Raw genomic sequence first — 27,807 nt, 5'->3', positions numbered from 1 at the left:
TGGGCTCAGTGTCCCGGATATTTATTTGTATTATTTGGTGGCGCAGTGTTGCTACTCGTTTGCTTGGTTCCACCCGGATGCGCGTATTCCATATCTGAAGCCGGAGGCGGACCTTGTACTCCCGCGCCAGCTTCTTACAATCCTTCCCTTGGGCTTCACCCGGGATGTCCAGACAGTCTCTACGACGTGCTGGGCTTGGGAAAGACTACGCAGACTCTTGGGGTTGGACTTATTATATTCCCCTGCCTTACCCTTGCCTAACTCTTCCCTTTTCCCGATCACTGGGGAAACCTTGGTCAATCGCACTTTGGAGAAGTTCCAAGTGCACACGCTCGGGGACCTGTTCTCTGACGGGCATGCATTTTCAATGACGGAAGAGGCTCGCTTTAGTGAGCGTTCATTTATGGACACATTTATCCTGACTCGGGTGTGATCCGCTCTTAGGGCCAGGTTTCCATCCTTTCCTGCCGCCCCTGTGGAAGCTCCTCCCCTTACGCTGCTGATTCGGAGCCCGAATGGGGCGCATCTGATTTCCAAACTATTTCGGCAATGTGGTGCGATTAGGCCAGTGGATGACTCCAGGGTTCGGGCGGCTTGGAAGGCTGACTTGGGCAAACCCGATCTTAGACGACCAGTGGGAGCCGTGCTGCAGGGCCACCAGTGAAGACTCCTTGAACAGCCGACACAAATTACTTCATTTTAAGTTTCTCCGCCGGATGTATTTCACCCCCGCCCACTCCCATAGAATTGACAATTCCAGACCACACCACTGTCAGAAATGCTTGTCAACCTTTGAAGACGTTGCACACCTTACCTGGACATGTCCTAAGATTCATCAGTACTGGATGAGTGTACACTACACGTTGGGAGACATATTGTCCATGCAACTTCTGCCTACTCCTGAGATTGCACTACTAGGTTATGTAGTTAAATTCCCTGGGAAAGTTCGTAAGATGGCTGCACTGGGTTTCCTTTTGGCCAAACGGGAGATTGCACTGCTGTGGGGCAGTAGACGCGCCCCCACACTGTGCTCCTGGTTGAACAGCCTTCCGTTCTGTAATGTCAATTGTGAGGAATTCAGCACTCGGCTTCCCAGCTCATCCAGACCAACAGATATTTGAGGCCCATATAAAGACTACATCTCCCGGTGTAGGGCGGCACAGGACTCACAGGTGCTGGCGGGCATTACCCCAGAGGGTGTAAGTTAGATCTTCGCTGTCACTGGGATGGGATCTGCATGGGGTTACTTTTCGTACCTTAGGATGTGTTATTGTTCGAGAGGATTTCTTTCTCTGGTACTTGGGTGATGTATTTCTTATTGGCCTAATCATTGTGCTATACTCTGTTCTTGTCCTTATGTGTGTTTGATGCTCTCTGACCACGATACACTACCCTCAGCTGTTATTTTATGTGCCTTTGTTTTTATCTGATATGCCATAATATCATTTCACAACTGCTGATTCATCCCACTGCATTGTATCATTATTGTCTTGTTTTTGTGCAAAACTGTAAAATAAAGTCAAAATAATGTTTTTTTTAAATCTGCCGTCATGTTTTTAAGAATGCAAATTAGCAGGCTCTCCCATACATTACACTGCTGCATGCACCTATCATTTGTGAGTTGTTTTATAACCTCAAGCATATTTCATGCTACTTACTTAAACTCTGCATTCTTGAGTGATTTTTCTTTTCATACATGTAGACATGGGATTATTTCTATAAATACTTGAAACATGCTTTACAGTGGCTGCTTGTGAAAACAACATAAAAAAATTCTAGTTCAAAACCTTCTAGCTGATGCTCCTAAGAGCACCTGGGGAACATCCCCAAGGGCCAGACTGGACCCAGAAAGGCTTACAAAACCTCCTGTGCCTCTTCACAAGTGGAACCATTGGCCTCTGTTTTGGCCAACTCTCGCCTCTGTATATGATTACAACTCAGTTCATTGATATCAGTTCCTCTTTTTCTGGACCCTTCTACGTAGATCCAGACATCAACTTAATCTGATTTTCTTACTTTGCTGAAGACTTTTTGCTTCGACCATTTATTTTGGTACTGTGCAGGGATGGGACCCCTATAGATGACAGGCTTCAAGCCATGTTATGCATGCTGGAAGCAGATGCTGGTTATTGGTCCACACAAAGTTACCAAACAGGCCTCCCATGCCTTGCGATAAATGCTTCCTGATGTATCCTAAAACCATCAGGGCTTGGAAAGTTAAATTCTACCTCTTAGGGTACAAGAAGCTGAATGAAACACAATTGAGGTAACAAGACTTAACTCTGTCTACATCATCTTCATCAAATAAGCTGATGGCTTAGTTGAGGGACAAGTAAAAATAGAAGCATAAGAAGAGTAAACCAGAACCTTTGATACCCGCAATCTCCTGATCTCGGGATATGTCTTGCAGTTGGTGTTCCAGAAACAAGACAGTGGCTTCACCATCCTCTTAAGACTCTGTCAAACCTGAAGCTGATGTGCCCAGAGATTTCTAAGCCCTCGCGCACGCCCCAGTAAATCGGCACCTTGCTACAAATATTTATATAGATTCTCGTCCTCTGTTATGCCGTCTGGCTACATTGGCTTAGGAGTTAAATGTCCATCCATGGGCCTTCCCTGTGCCATGTGACCCTGGTCAAGATCATCTCATTCCACCTTCGGCACTGATCTATGTGTCTACCCATATACTACAGGCCTTGCCATGAACTACAGCTCTCATTTGGCTCAGTCGTCAGCTAGAACTTTCCCTGTCAGGCTGTACCATAAGAAAGCCATACCAGTTGTGAAAGAAGACACTGCTCTGGTTAGTCTTCATATCCAGCAATATTTCTAAAAGATGACAGCTATTTTTGGGCCTGTCTCTGAGCCAATAAATGGTTGTCAGCCTCCCTAAGAGGAGGAGGAGGAGGAGGATGATGATGAGGTGGCAGATAACTTGCACTCTGTCATACTGATACTGCTTTATATTGATTTACTAAATGCCAGTGGCATACATACACCTCCAGAACGTGTCATTGATTCTCTTATTGGCCCTCAGCCAAATAATATATCTCTTTCATAGTTTGGTTAAGAGTGCTAGAGCTGCCCATCCCCACTGAGGAGATAATAGTTTGCCCTCTTTCTGAGATTTAGCAGCCTGAAACTTTCACTTCAGAACCTCTGTTGCTATTTGATAAGGCTTTGGTGTAACTGATTGCCAGCATGGTCAAACCATTTTCTGCACTGGCAGTGAATTGCCCGATGTCTATGCATCGCAGAACAGCAACTCGTAAATCTAAGTTCTTAACCCAGCATCCTATTCCAGAGAGCCTTGTGGTACAGGACTTTCACTTCCTGCGTTAAATATAACTACTTTTCTGCAGCTCCACTAGGGATCAAAGAAATTGATCCGGTGGGCAGGGAAGTTATTTCTTTGGATAGTCTGGGACTGCGCTAATTGAATTCTATCGGTCTATTGGACCACTACAGTCACACCCTCAGACATGGCAGGTGAGGTTTTTCCTGCACTGCAGGATCTTATCTATTTAATGCCTTTGTCCAAACAGGCGCAGCAAAGTAGATTTTACATTCTGTTCTGGACACCACAGACTCTGTTGTTCATGAAGTCAGCACCAGTGTCCTTTTCTAATGAAGTGCCACAGTACACTCTGCCGGATTCTTAAGGGGTGACACACATTACCGGATTTTCAAGGGACGTCCAATCATCAGTGATGGATATGTCCGTTCATTGGGTCAAACTTTTGAGAGAATACAGATACATCTTGGATCATTTCAAAACAAAGCTAGGCCTTGATCCTTAGCATTGCGATCCCAGTTGGCCACTTCAATAGCAGGACAGGAGGTTCAGAGGTGATGCTAATGGCACCGTCTTTTGCCAGCACCTGATATGCCAGCCTATGCTGGAGTTAGCGCAGAATTTAATGGAACAAGTGACTTGGGCATAAATAATTTTCCTCTTTGTCACCAGGCAGCATTTTTAAATCTTGTTAGTGTACCCATCAGTGGGCATCTGGGGTGGGGGGCAGCCAAATACAACATTGCCTACCTTACTGGCACTCAATTATTTCAGATCTATAGGCCCTCTAGATTGCCCAATTTCATTATTCCCTATACTTTATGAACACCCAGTTTTCATGCCTATATCAGGGGACTACATCAGTATTGTTTCCAAATAACGTTGATTTTGCTTGCTAAGTTGGATATTGAGCCTGAGATTGACCTCTGTTTCAAGGAAAATAGGGGCTTGAGGTCAATCTTAGACCTCAGAGTTCTGATATTTCATTAAAAGGAGGAAGTCGGGATGATGATGTAAGTCAAGATTATGACATAAGTCAAGATTATGACCTTGGAACAAATTCTGCTGGCCTTGGATGGAGTCCCAGAGGTAGCATCTTTGCTCTGTGATGGGATCAGTCTTTTTTCTTTCAGTTTAGTCATGTACTTCAGACTTACATGGTCACCTTGGGGCTTTGCAAAGATCATGTTGGTTGCATCTGCCTTTATGACCCATGTATTCCCATAACCAGTGTGACTGTTTGCAGAATACTTGCCTTGGCATTTCTTGACCAACCTGCAGAAAGAGAGCAATTTTGTTCCACCCTTGGAGTTTTTAAAGCAAAGTGTCTAAGTCTCATCTTCAACTTTGACAGACAACAGGTTTCAACCAGCCCTTTACTGGAGCAGCCTTGGACATATTCGCTTTGATGACATATCCGCCTCTGCAGGAAGTCCAGAGCCTTCAGGATATGATTGCGATGTTTCGGACAAAAACTACGGTTCCAGTCTTGATAGCTCAGAGTTTTCTTGGACTGTTGGTTTCCAACACTTGATGGCACATACAGGCCCTGCACTGCACTGCACCCAACATTGGGGAAGCCCTTCAAACAAGATATGTGTCTCTGATGAGGCTGCTTTCTCCTACAATTGTAGATGCTATACTCTAATCTGACATTGGCCAGATCGTTCTTCTTAATTCCTGCACCTTCTCTCGTTTGAGGAGATCAGCTTGGGGATAGGGAGCCCAGAGGCCTTTGATATCTGATTTAGCCACACCACCAGATAACTTTGCTGCTGCTTCATGCCATTCCACTGAGACTCATAGCCTTTTTGCCTTCCATCAAGAGTAGGTCGGTCCAGGTGGTGATGGACAACATGACCACCAAGTGCTACCACAACACAGGAGGCACAAGGGACACAGGCTCTCTTTCTGGAGGCCTTGAGATTGTATTGTGGTGAGCTGATTTTCACAAACTGGAAAAGTTCCTTAGGTTTTTCGTAGTCTTGTGCATGTCCTGTTTAGTTTTGGATTTGGGCTTATATTTTTTTCCTGGTCACGTTTGAGACCAAGTCCTTGGAGATTTGTTCTCCATTCTCTCAGAAGTATTTGAAGATCTTTTCACTGGCGCAACATTTAGCAGAAAGACTTTGGTTGCAGAGTTATAGTTAAATCAGTTTTAAAATCTTTGGTTTTGTTCATGACCATAGTTTTTAAAATTAAAATTCACTTTGCTGTTTGTCCGATTCTTGTCATTCATCTGTTTTATTGTTTTAGCTAGTGCCTTTTTAAGATGTACTTTAAGATATGCGGCTGAATGATCCTTTCATAATTAACTTTGATGGAATGTGTGTAAAGCTTGAAGTTTGAATTCACAGGATAGTTATTCGAGAACTAGGTTTGGTCCGAGATGATGTATTCAGTGAATTTATCCATGGAGATTTTGTTCATTCTTTGATGATGGTAGCTAATATGAAGTCCGGTGCTTCAGAAAGGAGTTTTAGGCCATTTGTAGAATTTTGACTAGTTGAGCAAATGGGAGTTTTAATTTTCTTATACTAGACCGTGATAGTGTAGTAGTGCTATTGATGGGAGCATGTGAAAGTTATTAAGCCAGAATTGGATGTGGCGGAGGAAGTACAGATTAAAGTCGGTGTTGGTGTCAAAAATAAAGGCATGTTAGACATTGTCAGTTCTGTAGTAACATTTTTATGTTGAACGACCATTATTTATTGTGGGAGTGAGTTAGATTGTTTTGAAATTCTCGGCGAATCTCCCTCTTTAAATTCTGTTGCATATTCATAGGGTTTACTAAGTATCTTATACCCAAAGTCACTAAAATTATGACTATTATTTAAGTTTTATAAAGCAGACCAATTGATTATGACTGTCTTAAATTATTCTTCTATTGTGAGAGGACTCCTTGAAGGGAGCAATGTGACTGTATGGTGAAACCTTGCCCTGAGCCTTTGTTGGTTTCATGAAACAGTGCTTATCCTTCGGGAATAGTAAATTTTTTATTGTTACCACAAAAGTTAATATTTTATCGAAGTTGAAATTAAAGATAATTTCTCAGAAAATTAGATATCTGACAATGCAATATTAATGTATTATTCTATTGTGAAAACGAGTTTAGCCTGGTCAATTTAATATAATTCTCTTTTTTAGCACTATGATGCCATAATGAGATATATCAGCCAACCGCCCCTCCTCCTTGATGTGCACATTCACAAACCTCTGCTTACTGCCCGAACGTGGATGGATTCGCTGCTTGCATTTTTCCCTGGGCTGCAGGTAAGCTTTCGATTGTTGAAGACCTCTAGTAGACAGTTCTTTAGCCTTGTAATCTTAATGGATTGGTCAAAAGAGAATTCTCTTGCTCATTTCAGTATCTTTCCCAACTATTTCAAAGATCTTTACCAATGCATGTAATGACATCAGAACATTTCACAGTTTAAGCATCAAGCTTTGATGGACCATTAACATTTTTCTGTAATGGAAACAATGTGGGTTTAAAGGTGCAATTTCTTCTGGTATTCTTTCCATATAATTTTGTTTCCTAGGTATTGTTTGAAAAGGGCGGTGATGCCACTAAATTCACGTATTAATCTAATACTATTTGACTGCTCTTTTGCTTCACTATTATTGAGTTTCCTCCTGTAGATCAGTACTTAGTAGATTTCCACATATTTGTCCCGTTTTTAATCAGATGTGAGCAGAAGTATTCACTTCGTTTTAGAGACACCACTGGACACTCTGTGGCTAAATGTGGGCTGCTCATCTTTGTGTGGGCATAGTCCACCCAAAAATGGTGGGTAAGTTCGCCCACAAATTAGGAGAGGGGAATCAAAATGGATGGAAGCATATACTTTACATTTTACTTGGTTCCTTGAAACATTTGATGACAAAGTGCATCAGCTTCCCATTTGTATATTTTCTTCTCTAGATGCAATGCTTTATCAGTAATTAATCTGAGAGGACTGTAAAATGTAATTGAAATCCAATATTCGAGAAAGAATGTAACTACGTGTGTTTGCATAACTTTAACTGGTTATATGTTTTTGGTGATTATTACAAAATTGCCTTCCGATGTGAAGTTACTAGCAAAAAAACAATTGAGTTTTTCACCAGAGTGTGCTACTCTTCTTGCTTTATTATTGTAATCTAGATTTGCTAAGGTAATAAAAATCATTTAGACTGACCTTTGTGATTCGGCACTCTGGACACTGTGTCAGCTTCACTGGTCTCCAATTTAAGGACCAGTAATATTGACTATCATTTGATATTCAGCTATATTAGTGGTGGAGAAACCAATGGACTACCACCACGGGATTCTTATAACAGTTCTACAAACCAACTACCAGCATACATGTTTCTACTCTGTGCTAATATGTCATGAAACTACATGTGTAAAACATGATAAAGCAAAATAGCCTCACTCACTGATTGAAAAGCAAAACATAGAACCCAAACAATTACACAAATAAATAAATTGCTTCATTGTAATTTATTTGCTTTGTTAGGTGTTGAAGGGTGACATTCGGCCTGCTATAGAAACGCATGAGATGTTATACCAGGTGATCAAAAAGCATAACTTCCTTCCAGAGGTAAGGCTATGTGGTGTTTGTTTTTTACGTATTTGTATATACTTCAACTAAAGATGTAATTATGTAAATCAGTTGAGTGACATTAATGTACTATTTAGAAAGCGGAGAACTCCACTTGGAAAAATAAATATCCCTAACTTGTCATTTCGTCACAGCTTTACTTCATTTGTGTAATTTACATAGTCTTACTTTCTGGCTATTCTCAACTAGAAGAGGATCCCAGCCATCAGTAGCATGGGACTTAAAACTGTTCGGTAGGAAGATTGTGTATGCCTGTAGCATGTATGCCTGTTAATTTTATATATGCTGCCAGTTCCCTTAGAGTTTGAGAACCTGTTTCTTTCATGGTTTACATTTTGTCTAGGAGTTACTTTGTTTTCCCCCTTCCATCACCTACCTTGAGATCAGATAGAACATGCTGTAATATTGTAGCTTTAAATCATGCACGTCATGCCATCAATGTTTTGAAGCACCTATCCTGCATAACCTCTGCATCCTGTGTCTATGCAGCAGTCCTCCAGTTGAAGCCTGTGCTCTCTGTGCTACCTTTGGAATAAGTTCCTTTCATGACAGTCGGCCATTCAGTCAGAGCAAAGTTGCATGGATCCTGAAAGTCATTGGATTTCATCTCCGTTATGAGGAATCAGATGGTAGTGATTAAATCTGGCCACGGTGCAGGTGGTCTTTCTGGCTGTGAAGCAGCATGGCATCCCTATGAGGGACTTCCAGACCTGAAGATGACACTCTCTTGCCCTACATAAGTGATGTGAGTCATTGCTAGGAATTGATAGCACCAGGTGTTTAGGTTTTCTGTGTGTGACATATTCTAGTTGAAACATGTTCTTACAGTAACGCTATAAAATTCCAAGAATCTGAAGATTTCCCCTGGCATCCCAGGTTCCCTCCTTTGAATACACCATTGTACTATCAATTTCAGCCCAGCATCTTGGCACGGAGATGACAAGCTGCTGGTGCACTGTAAGATAAAGTCCACATCCCTTCCTGGCTGTGGGTCTTTCACCATAGTCTCCAGCAGCTCAAGTGACTCTGGAGACTTGGACTACGAAGTCGATCACAAATCTTCCATTGGATGGTCTCTTTCACGGTCCCAGTCTGGCATACATCCCTTTTCAGATTCCTATGATTGAACCTGTAATCTATTATGCAGCATTTGGACTTTCAGGTGATCAGCCTAGTACGTCCTTTTTTCTCATTGGGGGTTGAGGACTGCATGGATGAAAGCATCAAATTCTCTGATCCTTTGAATCAGGAGCAGCTGGATGAGATTCTACGCCCCTCCCTAATATGCTGCCATCTATCCTTCTCTAAGACTTCTTTGTGGATTCTCCATTTCAAATTAGAAGCTAGAGAGACCACCACCGTTTACTTGTCCCAATTACAATTCCGCTGACTGGTGTGCATCTCCAGGCTCCCCTGGGGTAGGTTCAGTGTTTTGTGAAGCCTATGATTAACCAGGACATCAAGTTCCGATCTAGACCCCTGCCCAGAACTCTGCTGCTCCTGCTAATACTTTTGTGTTGGGAGGATTCCCCCTTCAAGCTGATTGCCAGACCTCTTTGCTGTCTATTATGTTGCCTTTGCCTGAAAATGAGTGCATTTATGCCGTGGTGCCTGCAATTGTACCCCTTCGAAGACCATCCCTGCACATGGACACCCAAGTCCTCAAACAAGCCCTGGCGGTATCGAAGAAGCATTTATTAAACCCTGCCATTTCCAAAGCCCTGAACACCAAGTATCAGGCTCCCAAGGACTTTATGGTCTTTATGTCTGGGTATTTCCCCAGATGAATCTGTGCTGGTGATGTCAGCATCCCTGGAGAGCAAAGCAGCAGTCTTACCAATGGACTAGGAAGCAAAATGTCTCAAGGTTCATTGAACAAATTCTTCCAGGTGGGTGGTCTATCTGCAATAGTCCAGTGCCATCTTGGCCAGCTCCGAACTCAGTGGTTCGCATGGATACAATCGCTATGCTTCTTTGCTTATGGACTGTGCTTTAGAAACTTGCTCAAACTTGGGCAAAGAAGCTGCACTTGAGAAACTGCTGGCACCTCATTGGCACAGCCATCCGGACAGTAGACACTGGTGTGTCCATGCATTGGTCGTCATAGCTTAGGTCTTTGAACCTGAATAAGGGGCCCAGGGTAGAGTCCTTGGGCTGTGCAATACTGAGACCGTCATGGTCAAAACACTGAGTACCATCTAAGTCGTGCTAGCCAGATCAACCTTTTTCAGTCAATTAAGGCCTTTTAGTATTTCAAGGCTTGGAGTCTTCTTTTCTGGAAGAGGCTTTCCCTCTGCCACCACCCATATATACATAAGTTAATTCGCATGGTTCCTCTCTGTGGTAGTGACAGGCTGTGCTCTGCAGCTACCACAGGCCACTTCTGCAGTAGTAAGCATCCTCTGAACTTTTTCAGGAGGTGGAGGTGCTTTTATTATTGCAATCGGTTGTGGAAAAGGAACAGGGCTACTATTCCCACATCTTCCTTTTAAAGAAAAGGGTGGGTGCGCCTCCCTGTACTGGATCTCTACAATCTCAACCAGTCCTTTTCGTAGAAGTTTGGAAAACTAATTGTAGCCCAAGTTGTGCAGCTGAAAATAGCGACTTCCATTGTTGGATTTCTTTGTTGAAAATCAGGTTTACAGAAAGATATGTTGGCTCCCACAGCAACGTTTCTGCTTTAGTAGAAGGTGCAGTGCTACACATCTATCTAGCAGTCTCTTTCAAGCAGCCGTCCTGGAGGACGTGTACTCCACTCTAGCTGACTTTAAAAGCCCTGTACAAGATTTGTTCTCAATGAACTATGCAAAATGCTTTGTATTCTCCAGAATGACTGTCTCCAAGGGTAGTCTTGGACTTCTCTGCTTCCAGGAGGTTTACAGTCATGAGCCAAGCAATAGATCACCAACAAACCTTCAATAACTTAAGTCAACTCTGTAGCTTCATAGGATACTATGATTGCATGTGTCTCCCAACAGAGCGATACCCCATGACAAGCTCTACATGTGCACTTTGCAATTCTACTGGGCAAAGCACTCGGACCAGGTGCTAAAAGAGCATCTGAACCTCACTCCAGTGCGCTCACCATGGTTTGGTGGCACTCCGTCCAACATCCTGGTGTTATGCACACTTTGCATGCCCCAACCATAGTTCGCCTTTCCCCTTCCCCCTTAGAGTGATTGAGGTCCCAGCTTAGGCAGCTCTACATCAGTGCCTTGTGGGACCCATCATTTCTCTCCATGCACTTAAACATGTTTTAACTGAAGGCATTTTTTCAATCTATTTTTATTAGCATCCAAAAACGCACATGAAATGGAGCCATGGCTCAGTGTAGTCCAGAGTAGAAAATTAAGAACCCCTGTCAGTGCAATACATACGTCTATGTACCTAATGGCAGCATTCCACCATAATATTTGAAATTTCATACAACATGCCCCATACATTTAAATGAGAACACTCTTCTGAAGGGAGAGGGGGAACAGGATTAAGAACATACCCTATCATGGAACAATCCTATTTAGACACGAGTAACACCTTAAGAATTTCGGTGGTTGAAGCCAAATAGTCCCATAACCCACCAGCACCCCAACACGGGACACACCTTGTTTAGTTGCACTCTTAGAAAGAGGAAGTGACTATACAGCACTATTTCTATTCAGCCACCGCCCTCCGCAATGATTTTTGAGACCCTTAAGAATGGGGGGTACCTCAGACTGTCGTCTCCCACCTCCAGACTACAGCAAACCTTTTTCACTAACTGTGGTAACTATTAACATGCCGAAGTCACACCTGACTCCTGTAGGGAAGTGGGCCTTTTTGTTATGGTCACCCCCACTTTTTGCCACTGGTTTTGATGTTTTTCGAATGATGTGCACTGGGGCCCTGCAAACCAGGCTCCAGTGCTCTTTCTGTAAAAACAAGGGTAAATGGTCTAATTGTGTTTACAAATGGCACACATTTTAGCCACTGTAAGGGACCCCCATACAAATTGCATGCAGACTCCGATTACAGACTGTGTGACATAGTGCAAACCACATGTGAAAACACATGCTCACTCACTGTTTGCCATGCCAAAGTCACTGCATATAATATATGTAAGACACCCATACAGCAGGTCTGTGAGCCCTACGGCAGGATGCATTATATTTTACTTGAGGATATATCTGCATGTCTAGTTCTGTTACTATATATTTCAAGTGAACAGAGAAACCATCTTAAGGTATCTACTAGGCACGGGTCATTACGAGTTACCCAGCTACTTAATGGCTTCACTGAAAACTATGGTGTTTGGTACCAAACACCTTGTCTTAATAAATCCATACGGATTCCAGTATTGAGTTTATTATGACATGCCACAAGAGGGCCCCTTAGAGGTGCCCCTGAACCCTACTAGCAGTACTTAATTTGTAAAATATGAAGTGCAGGTGCTCAAATGTTTGTCGGAAGCCACACCTACTTTCCCCAGCCCCTCCCACTTCCTCCACTGGCTCCACCCACTTACTCTATTATCTCCACCCACATCCTCAACTGGCACTGCTCAAAGTTAGATGTAATAATACACCATACCCGATCTGAATTTCAGCAAGGGAGCCTTCCTTTTAGTAAGGTTTTGATAGGAGGTTCCCCTGCCCTGTGAACATTTTGAAAAAGATTAAACCAAAAGTGCATTTAAAGCACAATTTTGGAATAAATTAGCGAGAATCACTAATGCATTGAAAAGGTACTATTCCAGGGCTCTATGTGCTGATTTGGGTAAAGGACAATACTGTGGTATGCCATTTTTAACAGAGTCTATGAGTTCAAAGATTCAACTTTTACATAACTTATGTGACAAAAGAAACCAAAACGCTGGAAAACATGCTAAACAGATAAACTGAATAAAATCATGCAATACAGTTGAATGAGTAACTTATCACTTTCAGTGGCCTAAGGGGTTTGGAGTTCATAAAGGTATTACTTCAGAAGCAGGGTGACGGTGGTAGTGTGCAGAGTTAGTTTCACACTGTGAGTCACACAAATTCTTAATTAATCGACTGGAAACCCAAAGCAGCCTTCGCAAATTTTTTTTAGACCAGCCCCCATACTGTGCGTGATGACCTGACATAAGCACCCAGGCCAGAAAGCATGGAAATGTCACACATAAGCACACAGGCCAGAACGCATGGAAATCTCACACTGTACTCAGACCAGCAAGCATGGAAATGTCAAAGGCACTCAGGCCAGAAAGCATGGGTTCGAGGCATGTGGGCTGCTGAATTCATATCTGTGCATAGATCGCCGCCTAGTGTTGGGTCCGGATGATTGCACATTGTTGTCCTGGAAGAGTCTTCGAAGTATCACGAGATAGGTGGCTCCTCCCCTGGACTACAGTGCGCATGGGCATCGGCTCCATCCCCAGATTGTTTTTTTCCGCCATTGGGTTCGGATGTGTGTCGGTTCCCTCTGTCGGAACCGATAGTTGTTAGCTCTCTTCACTCGAGACCAAAAGGTCTTTAGGCTTGGCGCCGGTATCGTTTTCGTTCGGGTTTACTGTTTTCTCCAGCTCCGAACTCTCGCTGCCCTTCCGCGTGCTGTCGGCGCGGACGGGCCTACACGACGCTCCAGACATGGAACGGACTATGTTTAAACGGTGCCCGGTTTGCAACGCGAAATACTCGCACCTCGACGTGCACCCAGTGTGCAACACTTGTCTGTCGCCGGACCACGACGAGGCCAGGTGCATGGCCTGCTCAAAGTTCCGGTGCAAGAAGACCCTCAAGATTCGTCGGGCTGCGAGACTCCAGGCCAAACTGTCTGCGCCCCCGCCGGACTACATCTTCGAGGAAGAAGTCGGAGACGACTATGTCCAGCAGGTTTCGGACTCTAGCCCTGCGTCCGAGGGGGAGGCCTACGACGCAGGGGACGAGGAGTTTGACGAAGCCGACGACGAGGTAGGGGACGACGATACGGCCATTGCCACCGTGGGGGATAGCTCCGAGGAGGAGCACCCCCGGACTGAATCAGGGGTCGACCCCCATTCTGCGGCCCAGGTCGAGGGATCGCCTTCGGGCCTTACCCAAGACCATGTTATTAGTCCAGCAGCCCCGCCTACGAGCCCGGCCACGGACATTTTGGAGGTGCCACTCACATTTACAAAAACGAAAGTGAAGCCTTCGGGTTCAACAGCTCCGGCTTCGAAACCGAAAGTGAAAGCTGTACAGAAGGCTCTGGAGGCGTCAAAACCTAAAAAATCCAAAATGGCCGACATGGACAGTCCCGCCAACATGGCCGACCCGAAGGCATCAGGGTCGGTGCCGAAGGCAAAGTCGTCCGACGCGGCTGCGAAGATTGTCGCGGTCGACAACCCGAAGAAGGCTTCGAAGAGGCGTCAAGGCGATCCCAAAGCTCTGGCTTCCCCGGCCCCGGCCGTCGGAGCCAAGGACGGTGTCGCGTCGACTCCGAAGACGGTGCCTCTCGCCGACGCCACTCCCAAATCTGGGAAATCAAGCGAGGCGGTCACTCCCTCTCCAGCCTTTTCGAAGAAGGTCCAGGAGTCCCTGCAACGGATTCGAAAGGCCGCGGTGCTTACCGACCCTGAAGCTGGGGTGTCGAAGCCCGCGCAGAAGCCGTCCAAGGCACAAGCGCCTATCCGCTTTACCCTACCGCCGAAGTCGACGCCGAAGGCCTTCGCTTCGAATCAGGGGGCGGGGGTGCCCTCGAAAGAGGTGTCGACGCCCAAAGCGTCTCAGGTAGTGTCTAAACCTCGGCTCCAACCACTCGCGGAGGAAGAACGTCGTGAAGTCATCATCGACGCCAATACTGGGAAACTGTCCCTCCTCAAGAGAAAAATCACCACGGAGCCGGTGCTGGAACACTTTCGCATTCCTCTAAAAAACAAAAAGGACTCTGCGGGTACTTCAGCGCCTCTGACGCCGGCGTCCCCAAGTGACCTGCTGCGTTCCCCAACTCGCTCTACCGCGGGGGATGACAACGAGGAGGAGGTCGAGTACAACTATCCGGCGTACTCGGATCCGGAGGAGGAACATGAACCTTGGTCGGCCGGAGGCGACCCTGAGGACCCGCAGTCGGGTCAGGAACCGCATCTCTTTGCGGCAAAACCTTCGCCAACGGAGGACTCTGCTGCCTTCAACGCGCTGATCGAGAGAGCTGCGGCTAACCACGATGTCGAGCTGCACTCCGATCCTGTGGATGTGGACTTTTTATTTGACACTTTCTCTGTGGCCGAAAAGTCAATCAAAACTTTGCCAATGCTCAAGGGAGTGCTCAAGCACGCGCAGGAGGTCTTCAAGGAGCCCACTCGGGCACGTGTCATCAATCCACGCATTGATAAAAAATATAAGGCAGCGCCCTCGGATCCAACATATATCAAGGGACACTTGCCACTAGACTCTTTGGTTGTTTCCAACGCTCGCAAGAGGGCGAACTCACAGACAACTGGTGACGCTCCTCCCCCGGACAAAGAGTCGAAAATATTTGAGGCCTCAGGGAAACGAATTGCTGCACAGGCAGCTAACATTTGGCGCATCTCTAACACGCAGGCCCTACTTGCACGCTACGATAGGGCTCATTATGACACCCTAGAAGCACTACTGCAGCACTTGCCTGACCAGTACAAGGAGGCAGGGGAGATGTTAATTCAAGAGGGAAAGCTCATCACAAACGCTTCCATAAAATGTGCGCTAGATGTGGCTGATACGGCATCCAGGGCAATCAACACTAGTGTGTTGCTCAGAAGGCATGCGTGGCTTAGGATTTCAGGGTGTAAACCTGATATACAAACAACCATCCTGAACCAAACGGTTAATCCTGACCATTTGTTCGGCCCTGAGGTGGATGCGACGCTTGAGAAAATGAAAAAAGATACAGACACTGCTAAGTCTATGGGGGCCCTTCAGTCTCAGCAGTTTCGGGGTGGCTCCTTTCGCCGCTCCAATACCAGAGGCACCTCAAGGGGTCAGGCATCGCAATCCACCCAGTACTACAAAGGCAATACCCAAACCTCGTACACCAACAAGGGTAGAGGTGGCTACAGAGGCAACAACATCAAAGGCAGGGGACGTGGAAACAACAGCTCCAGGTCCACCGCCGCCAACAAGCAGTGACGCCTTGTCACTGCCCCCCGACCTCACAACACCGGTCGGGGGGAGACTCCAGCAGTTCCTGCCCGCGTGGAAATCCATCACCACGGACAGGTGGGTCAAGTCTCTTATCCAGTACGGTTACTGTCTGGAACTTACCTCCACTCCACCGAACATACCTCCAAGAAGCCGTCCTATGTCCGGCGAGCACTTGCTCTTGTTGCAGCAGGAAGTTCAGGTCATGCTGCAAAAAGGCGCAATAGAGCTCGTCCCACTGCAGGAAAGGGGGACAGGAGTTTACTCTCTGTACTTTCTTATCCCCAAAAAGGACGGATCCCTCAGGCCCATCCTGGACCTCAGGCCCCTCAACTGGTATATTCTCTCGGAGCACTTCCATATGCTCACGTTACAGCAGGTACTCCCTCTGCTTCAACAGGGGGACTTCCTGGCTACATTGGATCTAAAAGACGCTTACTTTCATATCCCCCTGCATCCTTCCCACAGGAAGTATCTCAGATTCACGATCCAAAACCAGCACTACCAGTTCAGGGTTCTGCCGTTCGGGGTCACCACAGCGCCAAGGGTCTTTACGAAGTGCCTGGCGACTGTGGCGGCGCATCTGCGACGCCAGAACGTCCACGTCTATCCTTACCTGGACGACTGGCTCATTCAAGCAAAAACAGAACAACAGTGCGCCGACCACGTGTCTCGCACCATTCATCTCCTGCACGATCTGGGATTCTCTCTGAACTACCCAAAATCCCATCTCCAGCCCGCCCATGTACGACAGTATCTGGGCGCGACTATAAACACTCTGGCAGCCACTGCGCAGCCAAATTCGGTGAGAATCGCCAGTATCCAAACGCTAATCCAACGATTCAGACCTCAACACTCGCTTCCAGCGAAAGTGTTCATGCAGTTGATAGGCATGATGGCCTCCTGCATCTCCATTGTCCCGCACGCGAGGCTACATATGCGTCCGCTTCAGGAGTGCCTGGCACGTCAGTGGACTCAGGCTCATGGGCAACTAACAGACCTAGTGTTGGTGAGCGGTCGGGCATACAACTCTCTGCATTGGTGGAATCCACAAAACCTTTGCAAGGGCCGACTATTCCAAGAGCCTGTGCCGCAGATTATCCTGACAACGGACGCTTCTCTCCAGGGATGGGGAGCGCATGTACTCCACTACACGGTGCAGGGACTATGGACACTACAGCAACGGAAGATGCACATCAATGTGTTGGAACTGATGGCAATCTTCATGGCCTTAAAGGCGTTCAAAGTACATCTGTGCAACTAGGTCGTGTTGATCCGGACGGACAACATGACAGCCATGTACTACATTCAGAAGCAGGGAGGCACACACTCTCCGCAGCTGTCTCATCTGGCTCAGAGCATGTGGAAGTGGGCCATTCAGAGGAGCATCTCCTGGGCAAGGACAACCAGATGGCGGACCTGCTCAGCAGGCACAGCCATCAAATGCACGAGTGGGAGATACATCCATCCGTACTCCAACCGTACTTCCAAAGGTGGGGTCATCCAGAGATAGACCTGTTCGCCACAAAGGAGAACGCAAAATGCCAAAGCTTCGCCGCCAGGTTCCCACACCCGCAATCACAGGGCAATGCGATGTGGATGAACTGGTCAGGCAGATTTGCGTACGCTTTTCCCCCAGCACCTCTGATACCGCTGGTGGCACGCAAACTCAGGCAGCACTCGATGACTCTCATCATGGTTGCTCCAACGTGGGCTCGCCAACCGTGGTACACCACGTTTCTGGAACTCTCTGTGGTACCGCATCAAAGGCTTCATCTCACTCCCAGCCTTCTGACGCAGAGCCATGGCGACATTCAGCACCCAGACCCGCAACAGCTCAACCTGGCGATCTGGCTCCTGAAGTCCTAGAGTTTGGCTACCTAAATCTTCCTCCCGATTGCATGAACATCATTCGGGAGGCAAGAAAGCCCACTACTAGAGCTTGTTATGCGGCTAAATGGAAGAGGTTTGTCATTTACTGTGTTAACCACGATATTGACCCGCTAGATGCTTCCATTCAAAACATCATTGGTTACCTGTTCCACTTGTATCAATGCAATTTGGCGTACTCTTCCATCCGCATTCACCTGTCTGCTATGGCAGCATACCTCCAGAATAGGCAACACCTGTCACTTTTTAAGGTCCCTGCTATCAAGGCTTTTCTGGAAGGACTCAAGAGTGTCATTCCACCAAGGACCCCACCAGCTCCAGAATGGAACCTCAATGTGGTTCTTACAAGACTGATGGGTCCTCCCTTTGAGCCACTGCACTCTTGTGAGCTTCAGTTTCTGACTTGGAAGGTTGCTTTTTTAGTAGCAATTACTTCGCTACGGAGGGTTAGCGAGTTGCAGGCGCTCACCATCCAGGAACCTTTCTTCCAAGTACATTCTAACAGGGTTGTGCTCCGCACTAACCCTAAATTCTTACCCAAGGTTGTGTCTCAATTCCATATGAACCAGACAATTGAGTTGCCGGTGTTTTTCCAAAACCCAGAGACACTGGCGGAGCGGATGCTCCACACCCTTGACGTTAACCTCTTCGCCGCTAATGACAAGGGTAACTCGTCATGCACTTTTCATTGATTTCAATGGAAATTCAATGAAAAGTAAAATATTGCCTTAGCAGCCAAGTGGTTAAAAGAGCCTTAATGTACTATGTGGACAGGACAAAAGATTTCCGCAAAACCAAGCAGCTTTTCGTTGCTTTTGCCTCACACCACAAGGGAAACACTATCTCCAAAGCTGGGATCGCTAGGTGGATTGTGAAATGCATTCAGATCTGTTACGCTAAAGCTAAACGCACTCTCACTATCCCACCGAGAGCCCACTCCACCAGGAAGTTGGGGGCCTCTATGGCTTTCCTAGGTAACATTCCCATAGAAGATATTTGTAGAGCAGCCACATGGTCTACCACACATACTTTCACTAAACATTACTGCGTAGACGTGCACTTCAAACAGCAGGCAGCTGTTGGTCAGGCTGTTCTCAAGACGCTTTTTCAGACTGCTGCAGCAGGCACAGGCGGCCGCCGCTAATGGAGGGACTGCTATGTATTCTATGCACAGATATGAATTCAGCAGCCCACATGCCTCGAACTGCAAATGCTACTTACCAGTATGCATCTGTTCTTGGCATGTAGGGCTGCTGACATTCATATCGCCCACCCTCCTCCCCGGCGCCTGTAGCAGCTGCAGTCTTCATATATATGCTCATAGCATGGTCATCACTCACATTCTTCACTCCATCTCTGCCAATGGCTACAAACAATCTGGGGATGGAGCCGATGCCCATGCGCACTGTAGTCCAGGGGAGGAGCCCCCTATCTCGTGATACTTCGAAGACTCTTCCAGGACAACAATGTGCAATCATCCGGACCCAACACTAGGCGGCGATCTATGCACAGATATGAATGTCAGCAGCCCTACATGCCAAGAACAGATGCATACTGGTAAGTAGCATTTGCATCCCGTCACACAAAGGCACCCAGGCCAGAAAGCATGGTTCCGTCACACAAAGGCACCCAGGCCGGAAAGCATGGAAACATCAAACAAAGGCACCCAACCCAAGCCAGCAGCGCTGGAACAATTTTCACAGTGGTGGTGCTGCACCTGACCTAAATGTTAAGTCACTGAAGAAGGAAGAAGTAATAGGATTGTGAAAAATCCAAACATCACAATAAGGACAAACAAAGCAAAGGAGCCTTGCTCATTCTGGCGGAGGTGGTGAGGGTGTGGTGGTTAGGTATGTTGAAGACAAAGAGGGGGGGAGTCCCTATTTTCCAAAAACTTGGAAATGGCGTGATAATACCACCCTTAATGAACATTCAAGCCCATCAATGTAAAAACCACAATGTTATCAAACACATTCAATTCAGTAAGATACTCAAAACACAATATCCAATGGTAGTTGTTTTTTAGAAAAAGTTGTACAATTTATTCAGTATAAAACTAATACATTCAATAACAATTTTAGTGCCTTAAAATACAATGTTAAAAATCACATGAAGAGCAGATTAAAAAAAAAAGTTTTTTAAAGTTGTCGACACGTTTCGGTTTTATTATTGCACCTTCATCAGGATAAAGCTCTGGTCAAAAAGAAACATACAATTAGAATCATACAGTGATTTACTTTTTGTTTTTTTAGACATTATTGATCCAATATACACATTAGACCATCAGGGATCTTTATACGGTTAACAGAGTACATTTGGGGCACTGTATTTATATAATCCAAAACATGTGGTTTTCTAGGGTTGAATCGTCACGGAAGGGGATATTAACACTAGAAATGGGCTTGAAGAAAAAAGTGCTTGAGGATTGCACAGCCAGGTACCTATCAATGTAGTACTTGCATACCTTGAGGTTTAAGGGAATGAATTATCCTCCTCTGTAATCAATTCGAGGTAGTTTTCATCGCAATAACATTCGTCATGAAAACACGTGCCACTAGCTTCTGCTTAGTGCAATATGAATTTCTAAGGGTTAAAAGGAGTCACGAATTAAATTATCATAGGACTCCTAGTTATTAATGAGTTAAAAAAAAAGGTAGATCATTGTTACCTTTAACTATAAATATATTCTTGTATGAAAGAGTTGAGGGAGCCACCGTTTCCTTATTGATGCTGGGATAAAGCTTTTAAACAAAAAGAGAAAAATGTTTACTGTTTGTTTATAAACGTACAGGGGCTATTTTGCTTTAGCAAGGAGGGATACATAAATCTCACTCACCCTTAAAGGTGGTTAGGTATGTTGCACTGGAGCATTTTGAATGTTTTCAAATAAATCTGCATTTCCTAAGCTTTTTATGTACGAAACACATCAATACCCTGTTATGCTAGGAATGATGCACCTCCCTCTAGCTTAGCCTAACCAAAGGCCTTGAGGCAGCACAGAATGACACTGTTAGATTTTCTGCCTGCATGGAAGCAATGGAGTAGCAAGGATGCAATGGCTGAGTCCACTAAAACAATTTCAAGGTCCTAAAAGTTCATTGCGCTGGCAGTCACATTTTAAATCTTAATTTAGAGTTGGCCTGCGATATCCTCGTCGGGGGACTATCACAACTTTGACCGGTTGAGAGCAATTGACCCGAAAATTCTGATGGTACTATAGTGTTTTTATGATGCAAAAGAATGACACACCTAGTGCACAAGTAAAAACTGCACTGAAACAAAACCATTACTGCCTAGACCCCTGCTTCACATTTACTGAACTTTGGTTATCACAGATCACACACCACCCCACACTTTCTATGTGACAGTGTATTCAAGTAATCTTTCGATAGGGCTAAGCCCCCTTTAAAGGGTGCTGTGTAATAAATACAAGCCGTAGAGAGTGGGGCCCACCTTAGCTCTGACAGAATGGTTTAGGCTCAGCTCATGAGTTCACATCAGTAGACAGATGCACATTTTATTAGAACTTACTTGTTTGTACATTACTAGCGCACATTACTTTTCAGGAGCCCTCAGCCGTGCAACATAGTTGTAGTCGCACTTAACTCGCCGGTGACGGTGGGGTGACTTGGGTCAGTGGTGACGGAGATAGTGTCACTCATAGTTGTTGGAATGTCATTCATAATTACACTGAAATTCTGCAAATGTCACACTTAGCAATCTGAAACCTTGGCAGCTATGTAAGGAACTCTAGTCCAATAAGAACCAGTATTTCTCCAGCCAGTAAGTAGGGTCGGGACAGAGGCACCCATAGGCCAGAAGATACCCACCCTACGGGTATTTCAGAGGCGAATGTCCAACGTACGACTGTCTGCTCCAGACCCAGCAGTCTTTCAGAGCCACAAGCCTTAAATCTCAGTAACACAACAAAAGCCCAACTTCTAGGGACACTTCCTGGCAGCCATTCTGGTTACCTCTGTCCCATGCTGTCGGCACTGGCCTGGACATGTCATATTGCACGCCTGCCCACCCTTCTGTAGGGCGACTTCTGATTGAACAATGCACTTGATATTAGTTTCCCCAACTTTACTGATTACAGAGTACTTGAGTGAGATAGGGAGGGGCTCTTGGTAGACTGACAAAATGAAAGGCGTGCAGTGAAATGTTCTCATCTCGAGCCTAACACAAGTGAGCGGTGCAGACCCCACACTCAATTGCAGTTTAATCTACCTCACCCGCAGAAGTCCTGTGCCCACCCTAACTAATAGACTTAAGCCTGCAGGACATTGATAAACAAATCTCCCCTGCCCTGCCTCGAGCTCGCCTTTCCTCTAGATAAGGGGGTGGTCTCAACAGCCCATTTGTCCGCTACAAGGACGGCCAGTGGGGCGCTAATGGGACAGCTAATAGCTCAAGTACCATGCCCAAGGTGACCCCCACAGACGACCTGCTCCTCAGTTGTGGCGCAGTGCAGAAGAGGCCCGGCCGGAAGAACAGGTCCCTGGTGCAGGCGAGGACGTGGTTCTTCACACTGTCTTGGGAACCCCAGCTTGGCCAGGTAAAGCCTTGTGTGAAAGTAGGGGTGGGATGTACTTTCTAGGGATCTCCTGCAAATAATGAAAGAAGATAATAAATGTAAGTTAAATGTTGGGGGAAGCAAGCGCAGTAGTAGGACAGGCCGGGGGTGAACATGGTGCTCAGGCTCCGGGGGCGGTAGTGATGACTGACTTTTGATTCCCCGGTCCCTGGGGAGGAGTCATGTGAATGGTGTCCTGACCTACCTCAGAGACCTGAACAATTACAGACACGCTCTTTAGCGATAGATTGGGCATAGGGAGGAGGCTGAGGCGGAGCATTAATTTTTCTGGGGCTCTTTTGTCCACTAATTGTATGAAACTCAATGCTGGCAGGGAAGACCGGGACCGGTGACTCGGGCAGAACACCTGGCAGGGTCCAGTTACAGGCTAGATGCACCGGGGATGCCTGCTCACCCTCCCCCCACCTGCTGCATCCCAACGTCATCTCCACGCGCCTGTTAGTGCACCCCTCCTACCTAGACCCTGCATTATGGGGCCTGCCTCGTTGCTTCAAGTCTCAGAGACTGGTTGCTCCCCTCTGAGATGCGGCCGTGCGAGTATGCTGAGGTGTGGTGGCAAAGCAGCAAATGTGCGCGCATTAAAATCTCAAATATCTGCGCACAGCGCCGCCTGCTGCCAAGCACATCCCTAACCCCCGCAGAAGACCGTCATCACCAAAGCCCTGCCCATCTCAGTGTCCCGTCCACTGGGCCAGTTACACTGAGGCGCAGCCGCTGCAATCATTCAAGAAGTCAGAAGACATTCATCAATCATTATTACTGACTGAAAAATACAAAGAGTAAGTGAGAAGATGTTTAACTGGTGACACTCGTGTGGTGTGAATGAGTCGTGAAGCAGTACGTAAAGAACGTAACACTACAGTAACAGCAGAGCAGCACTTATGGCGTAAAGCAGCTGACTGTGTCACGTAATTACTATAAAAATCAATTACGTGCACTAAACACGTGTAGACCCGGCCCTACTGCCTACTAGTCTTCTAGTGTTTTATCTGACTTGTATTATCCATCCTGCCACCACAGACAAGTTTCTGAATGCCTGTAGGTGAGAGCGAGCGCTATCTGGGTGGAGGAAACAATGCCTGCTCCGGAGAAGGTGTTTCCACCTCCTCCAGCAGGATGGCTAGTGACTCTGCATACCAAGGCCAGAGGATTCAAAGCCTCTCCCGCCTTTGATATGCAACCCCAGATTCCGCCAGACCTGGAGAATGTCACCCCCTGAAGCCCATTTGGCACCAGTACAGGCAGGAAATTAGCTATGTGGTAGGCATGTTGCATCTCCAGTCAAGTCTCACCCCTAAGGTGGGCTACCGGATGTGCTCCACGAAAGAAGGGTTCCATCATCTTGTTTTTGGTGGAATTAGGAACTCTGGTACAGGGTTATGCCCACTCACCACAGGAAGTGGTCATATAGGAGGTGTAGTGAGCCCTGAGGTGAGTAGCCCATTTGCTACGACCCTTCACTTTCCTTAACACTCTAAATGTAGTATTTAGCTGCCCCCGACACCTGGAGCTGAGATTCATCTTCCTGAACAATGGACAAAGAAGAGCAAAGCCCTGCCTGGCTGCAGCTAGCCCAACAATCACAAAGACTGACTCGTCCAAAAGCAGAGCAGCCTCCCAAAACCCTTCTGCCCAGCGCCTCATCGATCCAACAATATCACCCTTGAAGTGGTGGAGCCACCTCCCTGCATCAGCAGGCTCTGACCCCATCTGCCAGGTCCCTGTTTTGCTGACAGTAGGGTCCACTGAAGGAGCAGCTCGCCAGGAGGAGGAAACAGAGTGTCCAGGATGTCAGCCCCGTCAATCCATCTAGTCTTCGAGACGCTGAGCTTTCCCGGAGCCTCTCTGCTCTAAAACTTGGGGTACCAGAGCCAATTGCAAGCACCAAGGCTTGTGTGTGTTCATTCAGAACACCACCACTGCCAAAACTTACCTGCGCGTCAAGAGACTTCGGAAGAGGCCAGCTCTACTCCAAGAGTGGCCCTGCTGCTTTTCTTTTTCCTCTTCTGCAGGTACACTAAGAACCGTGAGAACATCTACCTCATCGACCAGCCGGACAAAACACCTCTGCACCTGAGCTCCCCTGCCCATGCTCAAGTAAACGGATGGTGTCTGTGATCCTGAGACCCTCAAGAGCTGAGCTCTCCCTTGGGTTCTGCCAAACTGGTCCCCCAGTCCCCACTTGCAGCCTTTCTTACAGGTACTTTAACCTTTGACTTTAGCATATACCATTTGAGGCTACAACCCTGTACAGAACCTCTACACCCGACAACCCAGGGCATGCTATTTTGTACTGTTGAGATGCTTTCTTGGACCTTGACCCCTACTTGCCTTAGGTCCAAAAGAATAGTCCTGTAAGTTGTCTGTAAGTTTATCTATGCAGTAAATGTTTCTCCCAAAGTGTAACATTACCACATTTGAGGCTCATGCCTCAAATCTTGACAGCTAGGATTTTCTAGTCTTTCCTGGAAAAATCTATAACGTCAAAAGTAGTTTCCTGATTCTAATAATCTTGGTGTCTCAAATTCTATAAAAATCTGTTATTTTTCTAAATTGGTCTCAAGTTTCTTCTTGAGTGTGTGTCTTATTTTTTGACTCTTTGTGTGCAACAAATGCTTAACACTACCCTCTGACAAGCCTAAAATGCTCAACCACACTACCACAAATAGACCGTTTGGGATCATTAATTAAAACCCTGTAAGCCAGTAAGGGTCGTCCTAACTTTCTACATAGTGTACCTCATTTTGGTGCTCTACTTAAAAAGCCAGCTTCCTCTCAGACACTTCCTTTCATTGGAGCTGGACTGGACACAGTGCAGTTTTGGGCGTATCCTCACGAGAGGCGAGTCCAGGACATTCAGTGCGACAGAAGGTCTTTTCGGAGTGGCAGTGTGATCAGTCGACTGGCACTCTTGCTCACAAGTTCCAGATGCCACACACTCCTGGCTCATTCGGGACACACTAGGATGAACAAGCTTAATCTGCATGTACTGGCATGGAGATTGAGCAGCAGCAGATAACTGCATTCAATTTACCACCTGGGGTTGCAGATGTCATTCTGTTTGCCAGCGTCCATCTATGTAGTCCATTTTCGCCAGGAGCTGAGAGAAACTTGTGCCTTTGTGTGGAGGCAGCATAAAAGACCTGTTACAAGCTAAAGTGTCAATTGTTTTATTGTTTTTTTTGGCCAATATTAAGGGATATTTGTCTGCCCTTTAAGCCTTTTTCCATTTGCTGGACCAACTGTCCTGGGTTTAATTTACCTGTTGTAATGTGGTTTATTAAAGGTTTATCAAACATTGCCCACAAACTGTTTTGTGATGCCACAGTGGGGTCTTAACTTGGTCTTGATATTTTTCATGTGTGCGCTTTTTGAACTGATGCAAAGAGGTTTGCTTGTCTCCTGACCTTAAAGACTGTCTTGTCTCACTGCAATCACTTCAGTTTGTTGCATGAGTTAACTCCAGACCCTATTGACACAACTGCCCCTACACCACCTTTCTTTAATGGACAAACTTATGTGAAGAACTTGGGCGGCCTTCTTGCTAAAAGTCTTGACTTCTTCCACGTTGATCAATCCATCAGTCTCTGAATATTCTTTGCCTTGCCTCACCAATAGAAAGGAAAAGCTTGATCAGTTAGACCCCAAAATAGATTTAAGATTTTACAAAGATCGTATCAAAGGTCATCGGTGGACGATCAGCTGTTTGTGCTATTCTCTGAGGCGAAGACAGCAATGTCTGTGCAGAAAAGGATTCTCCTGAGGTGGATAGTCCTCTGCATTAAGATCTGCTACGCACTGACAAAAAGGCATCCTTCAGAAGGTCCAAACAGGTCCTCCCATCAAAGCCTAAGGCTGTTACTACTAGAAATGTCTCTCCTTGACAACTTCTATGGTGGGACGTAGGCATCGGTTCTCAAAGCACTTCTGTCTTGACACCCAGGTCCCGTGGAAACCACATTCTGCCCACTCAGTCCTGCAAGACTTTTTGGTCTCAGTCCACTCCACAGATCCACAGTCTTGGGAGTTACTGCTTTGGTGCCTACACTTAAGGGGAAGAAACTGTGATTAGAAGTATCCACCAGAAGAACAATTTACTTGCCTTCGATAACACTCTTTCTAGTGGATACTCTTAACACCAGATTGTGGTGTTTTTTTTTTTTTTAACTAACTAAAGAGGTTTCACATTAGAGCTCTGCACATTGGTACCAACATTTGTTTTGTGCTACGCGTCCAAGGTCACGGAAAGAGTTAAGCAACTGATGCGGATGAGCAAGAGTTGCACTTGTATGCAGCTCTGCTTTGTCTATCTTAATGCAGACCAACGTGGGTCGCACAGCCCAACCTACTAGTGCATAGGAGCACTGCTATAAAAAGTTGAGATCCAGGCTGGCGCCTGTGGAATATTCTAAAGTTGAGGAATCTGCAGTTAGATTATACCCTGAACGTCTGTTATCAAAGGTAAGTAACTTGTTCTTTTGAGCCCACTTGATGAAAAATTCAGCAATGTCTCCTCAATTTAGGATTCAGGGATGCAAAAAGCGGAGTAAAACTCCAAAAACACTTTTCCAATAAAAGACAAGAGTACTTAGAACCACTGTATTGTGAAAACTTAAGAAAGACTGATAGGCACATTGGGCCTGGTACTCGCTTATGCATCTGGCCAAAAATGTGGCAGCTAGAAAACCAGTTTTATATGAAAAATATCCTACATTTTCAAGATGTTGGCACAAAAGAAATGTCTAATTGTCTAACAACCACCAAATTTAGTGACCATGTGTCTGCCATATCACAGGGAATACGTGCATCAGTCCTGTAAGTAGTCATTTGATGGGCTCAGCTATGGGCAGTGTCCACATATCCTGTTGTGTAAGGCTACAATTGCCACTAGGGAGAACTTGCAATCCTGTGTCATTCTTCTCACAGGAAAGGACATTCCATCATCTGCCTAAAAGGTGAGTGTGTTGATGTTTCCTGCCAATGTCTAGCGATCACATACTCTTTTACTGGTTTCTGGTATGGGATTTTCTGGCAGCTGCCATAAGTTACACGTTCTTTGATGAGCGGGCTAAGCTTGAAAGGTCCAAACTCCTAAGGAAAACGGAGCTCAAGCTAAGCAAAGTAAGAGAAAGGTACAGCACTATCCCTCCCTCCATGGACAGGAGTAGTCTCTATTGAGAAAGTCTGACATGGTCACTTTGAAGAAGAGGGAGAAGATTAGAGTACCAGAACTTGCAGATTTCAGCCTCCAGGCTCACTTTGCACTTTTGCATCTTCTAGAGCACCTTCAGGGGAGATGGGGAG

General features: G+C 46.0%; 1 protein-coding gene across 1 annotated transcript in view; it reads left to right on the top strand.

The window, feature by feature from the left end:
* EDEM3 (ER degradation enhancing alpha-mannosidase like protein 3) overlaps positions 1-27,807 on the top strand; it is a 570,354-nt gene that overhangs the window by 302,867 nt on the left and 239,680 nt on the right. The window contains exons 10-11 of the mRNA XM_086957104.1: positions 6,443-6,568; positions 7,798-7,881. Coding sequence (XP_086813230.1) covers positions 6,443-6,568; positions 7,798-7,881 — 210 coding nt within the window. The remainder of the gene's footprint in view (positions 1-6,442; positions 6,569-7,797; positions 7,882-27,807) is intronic.

The sequence above is a fragment of the Lissotriton vulgaris genome, chromosome 1_1 (assembly GCF_964263255.1).
Source record: "Lissotriton vulgaris chromosome 1_1, aLisVul1.2, whole genome shotgun sequence".
Classification (NCBI taxonomy): domain Eukaryota; kingdom Metazoa; phylum Chordata; class Amphibia; order Caudata; family Salamandridae; genus Lissotriton; species Lissotriton vulgaris.
Note: the sequence above shows the minus strand (reverse complement) of the source record. Positions and strands in the feature narration are given on the sequence as shown.